The sequence below is a fragment of the Nyctereutes procyonoides genome, unplaced genomic scaffold, assembly GCF_905146905.1.
Source record: "Nyctereutes procyonoides isolate TBG_1078 unplaced genomic scaffold, NYPRO_anot_genome, whole genome shotgun sequence".
Classification (NCBI taxonomy): Eukaryota; Metazoa; Chordata; class Mammalia; order Carnivora; family Canidae; genus Nyctereutes; species Nyctereutes procyonoides.
Window position 1 is genome coordinate 4,182,059 of NW_026575135.1, and position 19,963 is coordinate 4,202,021.

Here is a 19,963-nt window from a genome sequence, read left to right on the forward strand (position 1 = left end):
CACCCTCCACATAGCAAAACCCCTCAAAATAAAAGAGGAAGCAGTTCCTCATCTCCCCAGAGCCCCAGAAGTGCTCCAGAAACAATTTCTTCACCACGGTAGGCACCCAATCGCCCTAAAATAGAGGCACTGCTAACATCTCTGCTTGACAAATGGGGAAACTGAGGACGCAGCGCGGGAAGAAACTTGTTCGAAGCTCCCCAGGGAGCCTAACTCCCATGTTTCCTGAATTGTAGCTTTGAACTCTTTCAGAGATCTCCATCCAAAGGGTTTGTTTTGTAGAATGGGCACCACGCAGTTTCTTGGCCTCCTGAAGGTGGTGGGCGCCTGCGGCTCGCAAGCAGGGTCCTTCCTCTCTGCGTCCCCCTTTCAAAGCCTGCGACTGTAACGGGAGGTCCAGCTCTGTGGGTATTTCGGAACGGCCCCTGAACCAAGCACCCCTTCTTAGTGCCCAGTCGGTGCCCAGCTCCATGGGGTCCAAAGGGAGAGCGAGGAAGACAGGCATGTGAGCGGCAGCCACGTCCGTCCGTGCCACTGTGCTCGGGGCAGCACTGCGGGGACCGGGGACAGGGATGGGTTGTGCGGGGCCAGCAGGGGAGGAAGCCCTGTAGAGGAGCCATATATGGAAAAGAGTTTTCAGGGTTGCATAGAATCATAGGCAGAAAAGGGCTAGAAAGACCTTCTGGAAGGCCAAAGGGGACGTGCGAGTGCAAGGAAGTGCAGCAAGCAGCAGAGAGCTCCTGGGTAGGGCGGATGCCGCTGCAGCCTTCAGTGTCAGCGGATGGAGTTCGGGCTCTGCGCCCTGAGGATGGAGAAGCACGGGGTGGGGGGTCTGGGCCGCGGCTTCTCCAGCGTAGAACAAGCTGTGTATCCTCTCCCTCTCTCAAGCTTTTGATAAGAAGAGAAACTCTAAGTGAGGCCGGAGGAGCTGAGCGTGCCGCCCCGGTGCAAAACCACGCCTCGGCTGAGCTTCCACGCACACTCCCGCCTCCAGCGTCCTCACGGCCTGAACTCTGGCTCATCCTCCATGTCTTTGCTCCCTGCAGCATCGCCGCTAACCTGGGACTTTGGTTTAAATCACCTGCACCCTCCAATGCGCCCCGTGCCATCTCCCCCAGCTGTGCCTCTGCCCCCGTGCCCCTTCGGGCTGCTGCGCTTCCCTCCCCGCCCGAACGCGTTGCGTGGCACGGGCCGCCCTGTCCTAATGCCGCTGTGACGGTGCAGAGCCTACTGCCGTGAGGTCTCTGACACGCGCTGCCTCTTTATCATCCGTTCCTACCCAGAGGATGAACTCCTGGGGCCCAAGATGGTGCCCCACTCACCCCCACATCGGGGCCTTCCCACTGCACGTGACACGTCCTGACCACTCGGTAGAGATTTCTGCTCACTCGAGAGCAATGTGCTTCACAGAGGATGCGGTGAATAGGCAGAGTTACGGGGTGACTTTGTTCCATAAGCAAGGACACCAGTGAACGTGCAGGGGAGGGAATAAATGGACCAGTGAGCCCACGACGACATGGGTGCATGAGGCGAATGGGGGACTCCGTGAATGGGTGCGCGCGGGGGGGAATGAATCCACTCTCCAAAAGGGCTGATGCAGGCCAAAGCTCCCCTGTCTGAGAAAACAGCTGCAGGGAGACAGGATTCAGAAGAGAGGGGGTGGGGGGCTCTCTCGGCCTCTCGTGGACCTTTCCAACTGCAGTGGAAGCCTCTGTGGCCACGGGACAAGGGTGGCCCATCCCAGGCATGCAGCTGTGGGACGTCTTGCAAAGTCCGCCCCCAGAGGTCCCGTGTGAGCTCAGGGAGGGGTTAGGCAGCTTCGTCCGGCTTCAGAGAACCGGCTCTCCCTCCCAGATCCCCAGGCCCCGGGCCCCATGATTCTGTGGGGCCCTCGGGGGAGTAGGAAATTGACCCCAATTTCCTGGAGCCTTGGCCTGGGCCTATGATGCATTTGGCCTCCAGCCCCCCAAGGGCTGCAGACCTCAGCAGTACGTGGGCCAGAGCTGGCGGGGGACCTCGGTTTGCAGCAGAGAACGTATCAGAACTAGCTGGAATCTGCTCAGGGAATTTCAGCGCGGAGAAATCCACCGTACAAGGCTCCACCGAAGAGGACGGGAGCACAGAGGCGCTGGCCTTGCTGCCTCCAGCCTCCCTCCCTCCTGCCCAGTTCATCAGGCACTTTCCCGTGCTGAGTAAATCTGCTTTTAAAAGCTGTGGCATCCTTCAGCGAAGACGCCTCGGCCTTCCGAGCAAGGCCCGCCGCGGGGGCTGGCTCTCCAGGATAACACGTCTGTCCCCCTCTCTCGCTCCGTCTAGTCTCAGGGTTAGCTCGTCTCTCCTGCACGCTTTCCTTGCTTCCCACCTGCACACCCTTGCCCTTGCTGTACCCTCTGCACAGCAGACTTCCCAGAGCCCTTCCGGATTTCCAAACTCTCCTCCAGGACTAGATCTTGGTGCCCTCAGGGCTCGCCTCCCAGCCAGTACGGAGCCTCAGGATTAACCACTGATGATAAGTCTCGTGTGACCACGGAGGACCTGACATTGAAGATGCAACCTGAGAGACCCGAAGACCCGCGGGCAAGGCGCCCGCCGGGTACGCTTGGCTCCGATCGCACAGTTCTGCACACCGGGCTGAGCTCTCTTCCAAGAGGGCTGAGCATCCCTCAGCAAAACACCGTGCTCTCCGCGCCTGTGACTCCGTCTGTAAAAAACCACGAGGGCTCTCTCAAGCTCTCATCAGTCACACAGGCCCACCGAGCGTGAAAGGCACATAATCATCGTGTTATCAAATACCCATCACGCGCCAAGGGTTTTACAGGCATTTAGAGATCCTTTTAGCGACACAGTAGAGTAGAAATTATATCCGTGTTACAGATTCAGGAACTGAGGCTCAGCCAGGAAGCGAAGAAGCGAGTTTTGAAACGGTGCTGGTGCCCCGGTTGGGAGCGTGGCCCCACGCGCCGCCACGGAGATTCGAACGCCGGCCCCGCACGTTCCGCGTGGGCTGTGACGACTCTGCTGTGGCCGCACAAAGGCCACCTCTGCGGTCCCCAAGGAAGCCTGGGCGCACTACGGATCCCCGCACGCTCTCATGTCCCGCTCCCGCGGAGCCGCCGCAAATCCCCACTGAGGGTGTCACTTGGTCCACAAGCACCTTTAGCCCGTGGCTCTGCTGCTGCAGCCTCTGTGCAGGCATCTCCCACGGGCCGTGCTCCCCTAAGCACCTACAAATCCGCCACCCCTCCCCGTGCTCCTCCCGTGGAACCAGCCCGAGGAATCTATCACCGGGCAGCTCAGGAGCATCGGAGCAGGATTAAAGACGCCGGACTCTGGGGAACAGCCGCAGGGCTGCAGAAGGGGAGCTGGGGGGCGGGTGGGATGACCCGGGGACGGCACTGAGGACGGCACCTGATGGGAGGAAAACTGGGCGCTACCCTAGGTGTTGGCAAATTGAGTTTAAATTAAAAAAAACACGGGCAAGAAAATAATAATAAATAAATAAATAAATAAAAATAAAAATAAAAATAAATGGGCAGCCTGGGTGGCTCAGCGGTTTAGCGCCGCCTTCAGCCCGGGGCATGTCCTGGAGACCCAGGATCGAGTCCCACGTCGGGCTCCCTGCATGGAGCCTGCTTCTCCCTCTGCCTGTGTCTCTGCCTCTCTCTCTCTCTCTCTGTGTGTGTGACTATCATAAATAAATAAAAATTTTAAAAAATCTTTAAAAAAATAAAATAAATTTTAAAAATATGTAAAAATGAATTAATTAGAAGAAAATAAATAAAAATGAATCAATGAACAAATAAATGTTGGGACAATGAGCACTTCTCCCCCGCTGTCTGGGGACGGAGTTCCTGCCCTGGAAATGCTTGGGGCGCCGTAGGAAGAGCAGGGCTCCGAGCCGTCAACACCACCACCCACTCGTTACCATGGGCAACAACTTAGCCTCAAGACCTCTTCCCTGATGGGGGTGGGGTGGGGGTGGGGGGTGGAGGGACGTTAGTTTCTTTTCCAAAGGTCTGTTGCTGTCAGAATGAGACAAAGTCCGGGGCACCTGTGTGGTCGCCCGGCCACACTCAGAAGCTAAGAAGCTGTTGCCACCGAGGTTCTCGGGCTTAGTTTCTAGAACTGAGGGCACTAGACAGTCACGAGCTGCCCAGTGAGGTGGCTGCTGCATTAGCGCGGCTCTTGGCATTTACATTTGAACCACCTGAGATTAAAGAGAGCGTGAACCTTGGTGGCTGGGTCGCTCCAGCCACGTGTCCAGTTCCCCAGGGCCCATGTGGCCGGTGGCCGCCACACGTTGGGGCGACGCTCATCACCGCACAGAGTTCTACCGGGTGTTACTAGTCTCGAGAGGCCGTATGCTGTACAGGTTTATTTGTGCCATAAATCGGGTCTCCCCGTGGCTCATACCACTCTCCCCACCCCACACCATGGCTTCATGCAGGATGGATGCCCCCTTCTCCGATATTCTGGGGCTAGCCGCCCGCAGACGGGTAACATTGAAGCCACTGCCTTTGTTTCTAGATTCCACGGGAGCCCACATGGAGCATCGGGGATCCTCTCCACTAGAAGTGACCTTAAAGGGAGGCTGGCTAGCTCATCTGTGCCTTCCCCAGGGCTGCCGTGTATGGCGGCACAGGTTGTAAACTGCACAATTTCAAGGGAGTACTCACAGGCGTGTGGTACTCTCATGACCTCATTTAATCCTGACAAACCAGGAGGCATAAAACCAGGTTTTATGTGCACCCCGCCCCCAGGAGACAACTGACGCATCAAGGGGTAAACAACTTGCCCGAGTCCCGAGTCCTCCCACTGGGAAGCGGTGAAGTCAGGATTCGAACTCAGGGTCCAAATCCAGCATCATGCTGGCTCCTCAGGAACAAACGAACCGGAGTTTCATTTGTCAGTTTGCTTTTAGTGGCGGTGGGAGGGAGGACACGAACTTCCCCTACACTAGTCCCTGTCCTCTGCTGCCAGGATCTGGAACTTGTTTGGGAAGCAGAGACTTCCAGCTCCATACAAGCTGTTGAATTCAAGATGCTCTGGGCCGTAGGTTTCTGCTGTGTTTACAGGCAGCAAGAGGGGATCTGAGGTGAATACTAGATTTGGCTCTCAGGGCGCTGGTCTGAGGGTAGAGGAAATTCATTTTCGGCACAAACCAGAAGCGTCAATCGTATTAGGAGCCCATTTGGCACACGTCCCCTCATTCTTTGAGCCGACGAGCAATACCCTGCTCCTCTGCATCTAGCCTCCCCGCCGGTTGCCAAACAGAACTGCTTGCGTCGTCTGATAAATTTACATTTTCCTCTCCTTTAAATACAAACTGGCCATGAAAGGTACTTGGCAGGCCCCAGGCAGACTGGGTTTCAGTTTGATAACATGACCGCGGCCAGAATAGTATTTGGCTCAGCAGTTCGGGTAACCGCTAGCAACAGTTTTATGTAAGGGAGGGGGAAGGAAGTCCATCAGCCTGCGTGAGGCCACGGTGATCTCCGGCCTCTGCTTGTCCCGGCACTGACTGCTCTCCCCGGGCGGCAAGGGCGGGAGCGATGTGGGTCCGCAGACATCCCAGAGGGTACACGACGGGGGGTTTTCCGGGGGCGTCCATGGGGTTCCGTCCGTCTGCAGTTGGGCAGGGGGTGGGGATCCAGATTCTAATTCTGACGCAGGCAGCACCAGCTGCGTCACCTTGGGTGCTTGGGTGACTTCTCCGGGTGTGAGTTTTCCTCATGTGGAGGAGGAGGAAACTGTCCTGGCCGGTCCCCGTGGCTCTCAGGGTGGGACAGCCCCGAGCACCTACCTGGGGCCTGGCACTGTCCCAAGTGCTGAAAACCCAGGGACGACGAAAGAGGTGGTCACGCACGTCACAGCCTGGGGAAGGGGGCGCCTGAGGTGAATCACAGCGCAGTGTGGCCAGTGCTAGGGGGACCCGAGGAAGGGGTACGGCGCCCCAGCATGGGAGGGGCTTCGAGAAAGAGTTCCCAAAACTGATGGCTGCCAGAGGGAAAGGGGGTGGAGGGGTGGGCAAAACGGGTGAAGGGGAGCAGGAGGTACGGGCCTCCAGTTATGGAGGGAGTAGGTCACAGGGATAAGAGGGACAGCACGGGGCAGCCTGGGTGGCCCAGCGGTTGAGCACCTGCCTTCAGCCCAGGGCCTGATCCTGGAGACCTGGGATCGAGTCCCTCATCAGGCTCCCTGCATGGAGCCTGCTTCTCCCTCTGCCTGTGTCTCTGCCTTTCTCCCTCTCTCTCTCTCTCTCATGAATAAATAAAATCTTTAAAAAAAAAGGGACAGCATGGGGAATATGGTCTATGGTAGTGGGATAGCGCCGCATGGTGACAGATGGCAGCGACATGTGTGGCGAGCACAGCATGACGTATGCACTTGTCAAATCCCCGTGCTGTGCACCTGCAGTGAATCGCGCGTCGACCATCCTTCAATAAAAAAGGGGGTTCCTGGAAAAATGGGCGCCTGGGCTGGCCCAGAAGGACGATTAGGAGTGAGGCAGCTGATAAGGGGAGAGGAGCTGAGTGCAGAGGTGAGGGGGGTGCAATGGTGTTGGAGGCCTTGGATCCACCCTGAGGAGTCAGGGGTTCATCCTCCGGGGGACGGGGGCACTGGTTCATGAGGGGCTTTGGGTAGGGGAATTGTTGAGGTGTATGCTCTGAACAAATCACCCGGGCTGAAATGTAGAGAATGCGCTGGGGGGATGCACGGGTGTAAAAGCAGGGAGATGATCAGAAGGCTGTGTGTGGTTCAGGGAAGAGACGGTGGTGGCCTGAGTGAGGGTAGGGGCGCCAGGAGCAGGCGAGAACAGCTCCAGGAGGTGTCCTGGGGGCAGGATGGGTAGGATGCTGCGATGGTTGGCAGGTGAGGGGCAAGTGAGAGGGGCTGAGGATGGTGGTATCCCCGACCTGGCACTCGGGGGGAGCAGTAATAAAGATGGGGGAGGACTGGCTGCAGGTGACGCCAGCACTGGGGTCCAGCCAGCTGAACCCCAGCCGCACCTGGCCAAGGGTCCTCGCCCACCCTTGAAATACAGGGCTCAGGGATCTCTGGGTGGCGCAGCGGTTTGGTGCCTGCCTTTGGCCCAGAGCACGATTCTGGAGACCCGGGATTGAATCCCACGTCAGGCTCCCGGTATATGGAGCCTGCTTCTCCCTCTGCCTGTGTCTCTGCCTCTCTCTCTCTCTCTCTCTGTATGACTATCATAATTAAAAAAAAATTAAAAAAAAAAGAAATACAGGGCTCAGCCTATTGACCCAAAATGGCTGGTGGAGCTAAGGCTCCTGTGGAGTGAGCAGGCTTCTCACTTCCCTTTTCCATTCTGGATTCCCTACCTGCCTTCGAAGGAGTGAGAGACTTTCACCGACTCCGTCAGCAGGGAGGGGCGGGAGTGGCGGCCTTCGTCTGTTACAAGGGGGTGGAGATAACACCCAAACCCTGCCGGCCCTCCCGGTCTCCCTTTCTTCCCTGGTGTTCTCCACACCGTCCACTTCTAATCAGAAGGTGGTCCCCCCCCTTCTTCACGCAGGCAGAGCCAACGGGTGTCTTGCGTTTTTGAATACTTCGGGGACGAACATGGGTGATGGTGTCGGGCAGTTGGCCAAACCACCCTGGTCCCTCCTCTCAGAGTGACTCAAGTGTGATTGTTTCCATGCCATGGGATTCCACAACACGCTTCCCTTCGCGAGGGTTCGAACCCTAAACATCTTGCAAAGCTCAGGACCTCTCAGCCAAAATACGGTGTTGAGAGAGGAAACCCAGGCGCAGGGCGATTAGCAAAGGAGACGACCAGAACCTCTACTGCATCGGTGGCACCGCCGAATCTGCAGTCTCCTGGCGGATGCTGTTCTTCAGATACAGGCGGGCCTCGGTCAGCAGGTAGGAGGGGGCCCGAAGCACCGACCTCCAGTTCAGGGAGTCTTACCTGGGCAGCGTCGCTGTCTTCACACTTGATTCTACACTCGCTGTTGAACTGGAAGCCATTCGTGCACTGGTAAAGCCCATGGAATTTCGGCGGAGGCGGGTCACAAGTCACGGGGACACAAGCCCCCTCCTGCCAGCTGCCGTCTTGCGTACACTGAGTCTTGAAGGCCCGTCTTTATGGAAGAGATAAAAGAAGAGACGTCTCAAGGATCAGATGGCCAGGCTCATGCCCCATCCCAACACCCACGTTTCTCAGGAGCCAGCCAGCCTCTCGTCTCCCTTTCTCACTCCTGGTCTCCTACCTGCCCTACTGGTTGGGAGGGGGCACATGTAGGGATTCAAGAATATTCATTGAGTTGGGGCAAATGGCGGCTTCAGACATTCTCTCAGTTACACATGGATTGAAATAAAATTCCAGCCCTGCAAGCTCTAGTCCCCTCCCTTCCTTCTAGACTGTTCTGGGGGCGGGGGGAGCATGAGTACAATGATGATATTCACACCTGCCATTCATTAAACGACAACAACATGCCAGGCACTTTGCAAACACTTTACACACACATCCTCCTTTATTCTTCACAGTAATACCAGACAGTAACTGGTACCATCACCCCCAGCCTACTGTTGAAAAGTAGAGGCCTAGAGACGTGAAGTCACTTGCCTGAGGTCGCACAGCCAGGGGGCGGTTGCTAACAGTGTCCCTGTAGACTCTCACGGGGCAGCATGTGATGCACGGTGGGGGCTGCTTCCAGCAAAGAAGCGGCGCTTCCTAATCATCAGACCTCCGGACCTGGCTCCCCCCTCGCCCCCAGAGCCCGCAGGCGTGTGTTTCTGGCCCCACTTACTTCTTTGACTTCCGCGAGGAGCCAGGCACGTGGTATCCCGGTTTGCACTTGTACTTGCAGAAGGAGCCCACCTTGTGCTTGTTCTCTCGGCACCGGGCCGTCTGCAGGTCTGCGTTGGGCACCGGGGGCGGAGCGAGGCACATGAGCTCACACAGGGCCTCCGGGAAGGACCACAGGCCATCCTCCATGCAGGTCAGGAGGCTGTTGTTGCCTGGAGGACACGGGCCAGAGGGTTAGCAGACGGGCCGGGAGGGGTGCCCCTGACAGCCGAGCTAACGTGCGGGCTGCCTGGGCTACATCCAATGTAAAAAGCCAGAGGGTCTTCCCCTTGGAATTCCAGACCCTTCTGTATACGACCAAGGGCCTCCAGGAGGTGGAGAGAGCTGCGACGAGGAGATCCAGCATGGGGAGTAACTCGCCCCACATCTACAGGAAACTAAAATTCAAGGATCCTGAGTCCCGATCCAGAACCTCGCCCACCGCACAGGAAAGAGACCCTCATGCTCCTTCCCTCCCTCCTCCTCGCTGTGCCATGTGGGGCTCCGGGCCCAGAGGCCAGAGTACGTGTGCCTCCTGGGAAGTGGCGGGCTAGGGCTCCTGTGAGCCTCTCCTCCGAGCTCCGGGTCTGCGTGGCCTTGAGCTGCCTGCCGCTCCTCTCCAGGCCCATGCCCCTGTACTGCTGTGAGCTCCCTCGGGCTGGAAGGGACAGCACTGTGCTGTCTGGAGGCCTGCTGTGCTTTCCAGGCCCCAGTGTTCAGTGACGCTTTGCCAGAGCAGCTCCCCCCCGCCCCCGAAGCCCGTGCCAGCTCCGACAGACATGCTGACTGCCCCCGGGAAGCTGGCCTGATGGGGACGTGGCAAGAAGAAGTAAAACACGGGGTGCAGGCTTTTCCCTACCGGGTCATACATTATCAGTGCACAGCCTGCCCCCAAACCTCCCCAGGACAATCAGAGGCAGACCCCAAGCCTGGCTTTCTCCAGCGAACACCGCTCTTCCCAGTTATTACTGAGCGGTGTTGACCAGCAGGGCTGGCGGCAGGTGGAGGGTGCGGGGGTAGGGGCGGAGGCGACAGGCCCGGCGCCGTGAGTGTCATCGGAGTTAGTCTCACACCAGGCTCAGAGCTGGGAGGACACACATTTGGGAGCAGAGTCTCCGAGAGTGAAGGCACCTGACCAAGTCCTCGCAGTGAGTGAAAGGCAAACCGAAGCTCAGAACCAGGGTTGTCTAACGACAAAGGCAGTTGTTTCCCCGGGAACTTGGCTACACGTGCTCCCTAGGGCCTCTCTTCTCTTACCTGTTCCGAGAGAGGCAAACCCCAACTCTCTGATCTACAGAAAGAGAACTGCCCTGCCTTTCATGGCGATGAGAAGATAAAATGAAACACACCTAGCAAAGTGCTGTCAGATTCCTTATTCGCCTCCCTTCTTGCCTCCCTCCCTCCCTCCTAACCTCGCCTTCACTGGCAGGTCTGAGGGGCCCTGTGAGTTGCACACAGGCCTTCGTTCATCCAGCAAGCACCTGTGCAGTGCTCACCATGTGTCAGCTACTCTTTTATATGTCGGGACACAGTGGTGGACAAAACAGATGTACAAACCCTCAAGCCCTGCCCTCCAGGAGCTTCTATTCCAGTGTGGCAGGGAGGAACCCTGGAGACCGGACAAAGAAATACACCGTCTGTCGTGCCAGAAGGCAGTAGGTACTCTGGAGACAAACAGAGCAGGACCAAAAAGCAGCCGGGAGGGCCGTGCACTTTTCTGTAGGCTCCGTGCCCCCCCCCCCGACCCCACTCATTGTCCTCTTTCTTCTCCTGTGTCAGTGTGATTCACCTGGTGAGCACAAGGCATCCTAGTGTCTGTGAACCCTAAAGAGGATTGCATGCTGACAAACACTGATGCTGCAAACCACAGAGATTTCTATAGCAAGTGAAGGATGATTCATTTGGGTTCCATAGAAGCAGAGAGGCCTCTAGACCACCAGAGACCACAAATTGCTTTATGCATTGCTTTTGTGACGGAGGTGGTGTTTTGGGGGTGCACAGGCACAGCAAAAGCTACGGGAGAAACTTAGCAGAGGTAAAGAGAAGTTATCAAAGATGCAGGGAGCACACACTCTCCGAATTCCCCAAGAAGGATGAACTATCTGTGCAGAAAGTGTGAGGACTCCAAAAAGTACACCGGATCAGCTACGCAAATTATAAATCGTGATGTGCAAGTTACAGTCGCTTGGTGGCAAGAGAACGTGAGAGTTGCAAAATGGTCATCAAGAGAGGAAACACAAGCCAGAAATGGCCGTTCTGGGAGAGGGTGACTGGGAATTAGCCGTGTACCACCGTCAAGAGAACCATCACACTAAAGCAGGAACTGGTGGTTCAGGACCATGGACATGCCCCCACCCCAACGACAAACAAAATCTAGGAGATGCAGACACTGAACGGCACAGAGTCAGTATTTCCGTGACCCAGCTATTGCCATTACTCTATATCCACCACGTGGCTTTGAAGAAAGCGGGGTGTGATACGCACCATCCGTGCCCTGCCCTCACCTCCTTGGCACTGACCTCTGTACCCTGAAGGATGGTCACTGCACCTGCGCACAGGGCAAGCTCGCGGTACTGAGGCATCCGTGCTACTGGCAATAGCATCCAACCAGCAAGGGAGCTGGTGGGTTAACATGGCAGTTCCCAGAGCTGCAGTAGCTGTATTCCCATAGTTCCCCAAAGCAACTGAGCTCTGGTTGCCCCCAGCAGGACCTTGCTCTGAAAGAGACCCTGGATGCTCCTGTCATTTCCATGCCTCCCTGCCCCATTCCCTTATCTGTCTTTCCTGGGGGAACATGACTCAGAATATTAGACGCAGGCATTTCTGAGCCTGGGGCTTCTGGCTTGGGGTAACAGTGCCGATGTCAGAAACTGCGTTCCAAAAAGTGCTGTGACCCTGTATCTTCATCTGTCCATCTTTTAGAGTCAGGAAGACAAATGGTGCTCTGCTGTCTACAGATGTGCTTAAAGAAATGTCAGTCTCTAATGAGTATTAAAATAATTGTAAATGCACTGTCAAAGAGATATGCCTATGTTCATTATTTTATTCAAAAGATACCCAGAAGGCCAAATCTCTTTGGGAGTGCCTTTAAGATTGAAATTGGCCTAGGGCAGAATAGGTGGAGAGAAATGCCAGGAGACCTAACATCTGGTTCTCTTACTACCTCATACATGGTGCCTGTATCCTAAGGCCAAGGAATGGACCTCGGTCATTCTTTTAGCGCCAGAAGCTAGCCTAGTGCCAAGCAAACAGTGGGTCCTTAATACCCATTTATTCAATGCATGAACTACTGTGAATCTACATGTGACCTTGAACAAGTCACCTAACATCTCTGGCCTTCAGCCAAGGCTGTCTTTGAGTCCTTACAGCTCTAACGTTTTAGGACGCAAAAGAATATTGGCCACTGTATTGTTTTGAGAAAACACAGATGCAGCGAGAGGGACTGGAAGTGGACATGCAGGCCCTCGGGAGGCTGCATCAGCCAAGGGCTAGTGCTGCTGGAACTGGGAGGAGATTCAGTTTCGTTGCTCTTGATAGGAAAGAGACCTTAACAGAGAAGGAAGGGCGACAGGAAGTGTAAATAGAGAAGAGGTCTCTCTGTGCAAGGTCCTGGGCCAGGTGAGGCAGGAAATGAGGACCTCAAGGTCTCAGGATGGTTGTTTTCCCAACGATAGCCAACTGGAACTCCACCCAGCGCTCAGGCTGCCGCAAGTCAGAGGAGGAAAGCCGAGGCTGAAGAAATGGAGCCATCAAGAGAAGCATGCAAGCCTCTGCCAATTTTAGTCCTAAAAGCACATTTCTAGGCTCCGGGGACCCCGAGGAGCCAAAGAGAAAATCCGAGCTGGGCTAGGCAGTCCCAGAAAGAATGCCATTTGCTCGTAAAACTGGGCTCTCCCAACTCTCGCGGAGGTGAATATATTTCGATTATTTAATTGTCCAGTTCTCTCCCTAAATATCTACGAGGAAGTCTAATAGCTCTTTATAATTCATCCCAAGAGGCAGGACTTACCAGGGCCATCTTCTTGATCCTCCTAATAACCCAATGTGTCATCAACCCCATTTTGTAGGTGACAAACTGGAGTCCCTGAGAGGGAATGTGAGTCGCTCAGTCTAGAGTCGGGGCTCCCTCCAGGTCTGCCTGACTCTAAGTGTTTTCTCGACCTCACCACAGAGCTTTTGGCCATGAGCATGGTCAAAGAACATCTCATGGAGAATTTGGATGAGTGGAGCAGCTCAAAATCAAGAACTGGTCATACAATAAGATTTCAGTACCTCTACCTCCTCCCCACTGTCCAGAATGGTGCCCCTCACTTCCAAATTTCTTTACAAGGGGTCCCATGTGTCATTCACATGTTAGGCTCAAAGGAAAGAGGTTGTTGTCAGATGCAGTTACAGCCAGGGGTAGGTGATGGAAAACTTCCCAAGCAGATAGAGAAAGGAGCCTGCAACACAACACTGGACACCTGCCATGAAGAAGCAGCTTGGGAATGCACATGGCAGATGTGAGTGAGCAGATTTCCGCCGATGGGTAGGAATGGCATACCTAGCAAAGGGTGTTGTTTCTAGGGTCAGGCTCCCTGCCTTCTGACCCTAGTGCTAAAGATAACTCCTAGGTGTCCTTGTATAAATGTCTTCCTCTCTTGGGCCTTAGTTTCGCCATCGTGAAATAAATAATTCACCTTGATGACCTCTGGGCTCCTCCCAGCTCTGACATTCCAGGCTTCAGAGGGGTTCTGGGTTGAGGGACAGGCTGTAGGAAGGGCCAATGGACTTCTGAGACAACAAATAGGAACAGACTCAACCCTCAAAACTTGAGCAACTACTCAGAGTAGAGCAGGAATGAGACAGATAGGAAGAATTATTTAAGAGATGCCATCTTAGCACTACTCACATTGAATAGTGGCCTCATAAGCAGCTGTATGGTCTTGGATATATATGTCCCTTCTCCACTGTGACCCTGAAATCCCCAGGCATAATCTGGGTAGTGGTCTACTATCAGCACTCAGCAGTGGTTTGGACCCAGTGAGGTCCTAGATCATCTTGAACCTTCACCATCCCAAATGATAGGGTGACAGATGGAGCAAGCAGTATTCTCCTGAGGAGTTGTATGAGAATTTCTCTTGGTTGGGGGGTGACCCTGTTTTTGTGGGGATGATGTCCCAATGAGACTCTTGTGGCCCTCCGGGGCCTAGCTATCTGCTTCTGAGAAAGAAGGAAGGGTCTTCTCCTGAGACAGAAGAGAGAACTTGCAATTTCTACAGCGAGGGAAGTTGTAACAGCTGCAGGGAGGGGGCCAGGGTGAGGGAAGGAGCTGAGGGCAGGCACAGAGGTTCACTGCGGGCGCTATAGGATGTGGCCACTCTCTGTGTCCACCCAGCTCACACCCCTGTCTTCAGTAAAGTCTGAGAAATCAGGAAGTGCTCAGTGGCATTGGCTATCTTCTGCAAATAGGCTGAGTATTCATCTGAGTTGGAGAGGCAACCAGACAGAAAAGCCAACAGAAGCCATAAGTACAAAGCAGGCCTTTTAAAAAAGATCTTTGTAGGATGAAGGCATGCTTACTTTTTTTTAAAGATTATTTTTTTTAATTTATTTTTTTATTTTTTATTTATGATAGTCACAGAGAGAGAGAGAGAGAGAGAGGCAGAGACACAGGCAGAGGGAGAAGCAGGCTCCATGCACCGGGAGCCCGATGTGGGATTCGATCCCGAGTCTCCAGGAGCGCGCCCTGGGCGAAAGGCAGGCACCAAACCGCTGCGCCACCCAGGGATCCCTAAAGATTATTTATTTATTTAAGTCACCTTTATACCCACTATGGGGCTCGAACTCACAACCCAAGATCGAGAGCCCCATGCTTTTCCAATGGAGCCAGCCAGGCACTCCAAGGCACGCTTGCGTTAGAAGCCCCACTCTACACTCAATGTCAAGCGCACCCAACACACTTGAGTGGAGGTTCACTGGGTGATATAAATAATGTGTCATTTTCAGCCTTTTAATTAAGCATTTATGATTCTGAAGCAGTGGTGTTATTGCTGTTGTTTTGACTTGAGAATATAATTTCCCTCTGTTCTTGTAGGTTCCGTGTTGGTGGCTTACATTGGCAGAAGTGACTCTAAGGCTGTGAGTTTGCAGGATATTTTGCATACATCTTGAAGAGGGCTCAGAAATTAAGTGAAAGTGGGGATATTCAAGAAAAACTCACCAGGACTAGAAGGGGAAGTGGGCTTGTGGTGCTACCCACATTATTCCAGGTCCCAGGGGCTACCTTTGACCACCTGTCCTGGGTGGTGGCTGCTGGGCTGACAACCCTTAACCTTCAGGTCCTGGGAGGAGCATGGAGGATGGAGCGTATCTACACAGTTCCCAGGACTAAGGCCTCCACGAAACAGAGAGGTCAGGCCTGGGAGAGGGAGGCCGTGGCACAGGTTCTCACAGGGGTGCCCCCTGGGGAAGGTCCATATTCACTGAGCACTTTCCCTGGCTCTGGAATTTTACACACACCACCTCTTTCAGTCCTCAACCTGACCCTTCCATATGGGCACACCTGCACCCCTTCTGCAGACGAGCGTATTGAGGCTGAGAGCCATGAAATAGCTCTTTTGAGATCAACAGTTTGGGGCAGAGCCAGGAGAGGAATCCCAGTCTGTCTGATTCTAAAGACAGTGCTCTTTGCACTTCAGTGATGCTGCTCGGAAAAGCAAAACAAAGGGAGGAAAGGGAAGCAAACAAAAAAATGGAGGAAGAAAGCTGTTTACCCTCTTGCTTGAGAAGGGGGTCACTAACAAGTTCCAGAGAGAGGTAGCAGGACCTTCACCCAGTCCTTACTGCCTGCAGACCCAAGCAGAAGCATCAGATCTGGGATTGAGCACCAGATGATGCTGACAACCAAGGTGCATGAAACGCTAGGGGGTCCTAGTGGGTCAGTGTGGCCGCTGGCGAGATGCTTCTCTGCATTCTCAAAGGGAAGATCTAAATTAGGATCCACGACTATCAAAATGATGGTCCCTCTGGGGCCTCGTCTCCACAGCAGGGGTCACTCCCCTTCCACCATAGTTAGCAGAGAAGCAACAGCAGAAGGGTCTGAATCACTTTGATGAAGAATCATTATTTGCAGGGCACCTGGGGGGTACAGTAGGTTAAGCGTCCAACTCTTGGTTTCCACTCAGAGTTGTGAGTTCAAGCCCTGCATCAGGTTCCCCACTCAGCACTGAGTCAGCTTGAGTTCTCTCTCTTCTTCTGTCCCTTGCCCCCCACCCTTGGGAGTACATGCTTGCGTGCTCTCTCTAGCTCGCTCTCTCTAAAATAAATCTCTTTTGGGATCCCTGGGTGGCGCAGCGGTTTGGCGCCTGCCCCTGGCCCAGGGCGCGATCCTGGAGACCCGGGATCGAATCCCACGTCGGGCTCCCGGTGCATGGAGCCTGCTTCTCCCTCTGCCTGTGTCTGTGCCTCTCTCTCTCTCCCTCTGTGACTATCATAAATAAATAAAAATTAAAAAAAAAGAAACTTTTAAAATAAAAAAAATAAAATAAATCTCTTTTTTATTTTTAATTTATTTTTTTATCTTTTTTTAATTTTTTTAAAGAATCATTATTAGCCACAATGGGTGCCATTGATGATCAATGCTAATTTACATACTGCTCCTTCCCAAAGGCCTCTGATTGAGGGGAGAAGTGTGATTTCTTGGTCTGGCATTATCAACACGCCCAACATCTGAGCCAAGGGAAGGACTCAGAAAGCGTGAAAGGTGGAGGGCTTACAATTTCCACCATCTCTTCACTTCTCCCCAGCCTACGTCTTTAGAGAACCTCACCTGAAATGTCTATAGCTTCTGAATTCAAATCATCTGGGGTTAAAAAACCAGGGGACCCAAAGGCTGCTTCCTTACCATCACTGCTTCCTGGTTTTCTTCCAGGGCACTAGTTTACTAAGATTTCTTGGTCTTTCATTCATTTCTCAAAAGAAACATTTCCTGCGGTATTACTTTTATCAATTTATCCAGCCATCCAGTCAAAACACTTATATTAAGTCTTACTAAGCACAGGTCCTGGGCTTGCTGACAGCGATGTGAAAATGGATTAGACATAGCCACTGCCCTCTAGGAACTCAGGTCCAGTAATCACTGGAAATTTGGGGAAAACTATTGACTCTCTCCCATCATTAAAATGCCTGAAACTCATGAACACATAATATTACATTCAAGTTCGAGGGAATCCATAGATCTCCCCCCATCTCCCCACACCCCATGGAAATCTACTTATTCCCCCTCAGAGGAATGATGGCAGGACCTTTGCTGGATGGTAGGACTCATCGGAGGTAGGACCCGGGCTTGAATGAAATCACACTGTGGGTATCTGACAAACGGACAACGTTCCCTCTGATAAGACAAGGAAGAGGGAGGGTCCTGGCACTTCTGAGAAATGGGTTTATAGATTTTCCTCAACGTATGATGGGGTTACATCCCAGGAAACCCAAAGTAAGTTGAAAATACTGCAAGTTGAAATTGCATTTGTATTCCTAACCACTGAACACCACAGCTTAGCCCGGCCTACCTGAGCACGCTTGGAACACTTACAGTAGCCTACAGAGTAGGGCAAAGTTGTCGAAGGCAAAGCCTATGTGCTAACAAAGTGTTGACTACCTGATGTAACTTGTTGAAAACCATACTGAAAGTGGCAGAGAGAATGGTTGTGTGGGGATGGAACGGCTGTACGGGCACCGGTTGCAAGGTGCCACCGCCCAGCACCACGAGGCTGCGTTGGACCCCGTATCGGCAGCCAGGAGAAGGTCAAAATGCAGAACTCGAAACGGTTTCTACGGAATACATGCCACTTTTGTGCACCATCAAGAAACTGTAAGTTGAGCCATCACAACTTGGAGATCATGTGTCACATCAAAACCCAGTATTCTGACTGGAAGCCAAGAGCATTTTTTCTAAAAATACCACTAATTTGATCTGTGACTTCGTACAAGTTCCTTTCCATCACTGGACCTCGGTGTCACCATGTTTCTAAATCCTCAGTTATTCCACGTGAGCTTTGAGAAGCCCTCTGGTCCTGACATTCTGGGTCACCCTGGCTGGCCTCTTACCCGTTTTCAAGACGAGTCCTCCCCTCCAGTGTGCCCGACTCTGCCCCCCTCACCCCGACACCCTGGGGCCTGGCCCAGGAGATGCGCCAGCAAAGTGCTTCCTGCCCCAACACGCCTCTCCCAACAGACCCTTCCTAAGGAGGAGCAGTGGCTTTGGTACAAGTCACACCCAGGCCCCAACGCAGATCCTACTGCGGAGAGCGTGGCCTTGGGCAAGGTCTTTAACCTCTCTGAGGCTCTGCAAACACGACTTCTCCTGCGGACTTCCTGGGCCCTAATCCTATCCAGTGAACCAGTCACGTCGTTCCAAATGTTATTTCCTACCATCTTTTTCTTCGTCGCTCCCTCCCCTCCACCTCCTGGAAGACTTGCCAGGCCCTGGAGGGCATTTCGGGGTCACACTTCTGCACACTCGACTTTCTCCTTGGCTGCACCGCAAGGCAGTGTACAAACACTCCGCGGGTGGAGCAGTGGCAGGAGGGTAGAGAAACCCCTGCCCTGCCCTTGGTGTGCAGGACCCAGTGGATGACCCAGAAGTAGGACAAACCAAGCCCGAGGGCCCCTCGTCCATACCTTTCAACTGCGCGGGGTGACGGCACTGGAAGGAGCATTTGCTGCCAAAGGTGGTCCCTTTAAGGCAGGAGAAGGACGCGGCGTAGACGTGATGCTGGTCTGGGACGCCGCAGTCCACGGGCTCACAGGCCACCTGCTTGTTCCACTTGCCCTCGGAACAAGTCACCGTGACGCTGGGTCCCACCTGAAAGGCAGAGGCGGGCACCCTAAGCCGCGGCTGACTCATCCCACTTGCCTCTCCCACGCTACACATGAGTCTCATCCGCCCCACGAGCCCAAGGGTGACCTTCAACGGGCTCCTGATGATCCCCCGAGCTGCCTGAGCTGGGGGACCCCAGATCCCGTTGTGCAGATGCAGACACGAGGCCCAGAGACGTTGGGAAGTTCCGAGCTACACGGCTGTGAAGAGGACGCACGAGGGGCACCTGGGGGCTGAGCTGCTGAAGTGTGTGCCCTGGGCTCAGAGCGCGACCCGGGTCTTCGGATGGGGCCCCTGGGATGGGCTCTCCCTCTGCCCCTCCCCCTGCGCATACTCTCCCTCTCTCTCTCTCAGATAAATAAATAAGATCTTTAAATAATAAGGACAACAAAGAGTCTACAACAAAGAGTCTCTGGGGGACTTGAACCCAATGGCCACATTGCGAAGTGCTCCCCATGGAGTCTCCCAAGCCCGACAAGCGCTCGGGCCTCCCGGGGCCTCATGCCTCCCCTCCCGACCCAGCCTGTGCGAATGGCACAACGGGGTTCACAGGCTCTCGGTCTTCATAGCTTGGCTCTGCAGGGGGTAGCAGGGAGTTTGGCACCAGAAGGCACTGCCCTGGGATGTCAGAGGCCCCGATGTTTGTCCTCTGGGCCGTGGCACCACAGGCCCATCCCTTGCCTCGGTTGATCTCTCCCACTGGCGCGGCCCCCATGGTTCGCTCGCTCTAGGAGTCACCCCTGCTCTGACGGATTCGGGAGGCATAGATGTGAAGATGGGACGGGCTGGGGAGAAGCGAAAAGGGCTGGCAGGGATTTGAACCAAGCCAGAAGGTGGCAGGAGGGCGCGGGTAGAAGGGTAAAGCCGAGCTTCCAAGCCAAGGGAGGACGGCACGCTCAGGGCAGAAGTCGCCAGATCCCGGGGGACGGGGATGCCGAGGAATGTGGATCTGGGATTTTATTTTATTTTTTTAAGAGATTTTATTTATTTATTCATGAGAGACACACAGAGAGAGGCAGAGACACGGGCAGAGGGAGAAGCAGGCTCCATGCAGGGAGCCCGATGCGGGACTTGATCCCCGGTTTCCAGGATCACGCACTGGGCCGAAGGCAGCGCTAAACTGTTGAGCCACCCGGGCATACCACGATCTGGGATTTTAAAAGCAAAGGACATTTTTCCCCTTTTAGGTGCACATCAAAGGGAGCCGAGGTCCCTCGCTGCCAAAACAGCCCAATCGTTTCCACAGGACCTCAGACCTGCCGCGTCCGACACTGGGAAGTGGGTGTCGAAGA

At 54.2% G+C, this 19,963-nt stretch overlaps 1 protein-coding gene across 1 annotated transcript in view; it reads right to left on the minus strand.

Annotated features, from left to right (window-relative positions):
• PAPPA (pappalysin 1) overlaps positions 1 to 19,963 on the minus strand; it is a 239,259-nt gene that overhangs the window by 36,648 nt on the left and 182,648 nt on the right. The window contains exons 15-17 of the mRNA XM_055301662.1: positions 18,473 to 18,656; positions 8,775 to 8,985; positions 7,934 to 8,105 (exon numbers count right to left, since the gene is read on the minus strand). Coding sequence (XP_055157637.1) covers positions 7,934 to 8,105; positions 8,775 to 8,985; positions 18,473 to 18,656 — 567 coding nt within the window. The remainder of the gene's footprint in view (positions 1 to 7,933; positions 8,106 to 8,774; positions 8,986 to 18,472; positions 18,657 to 19,963) is intronic.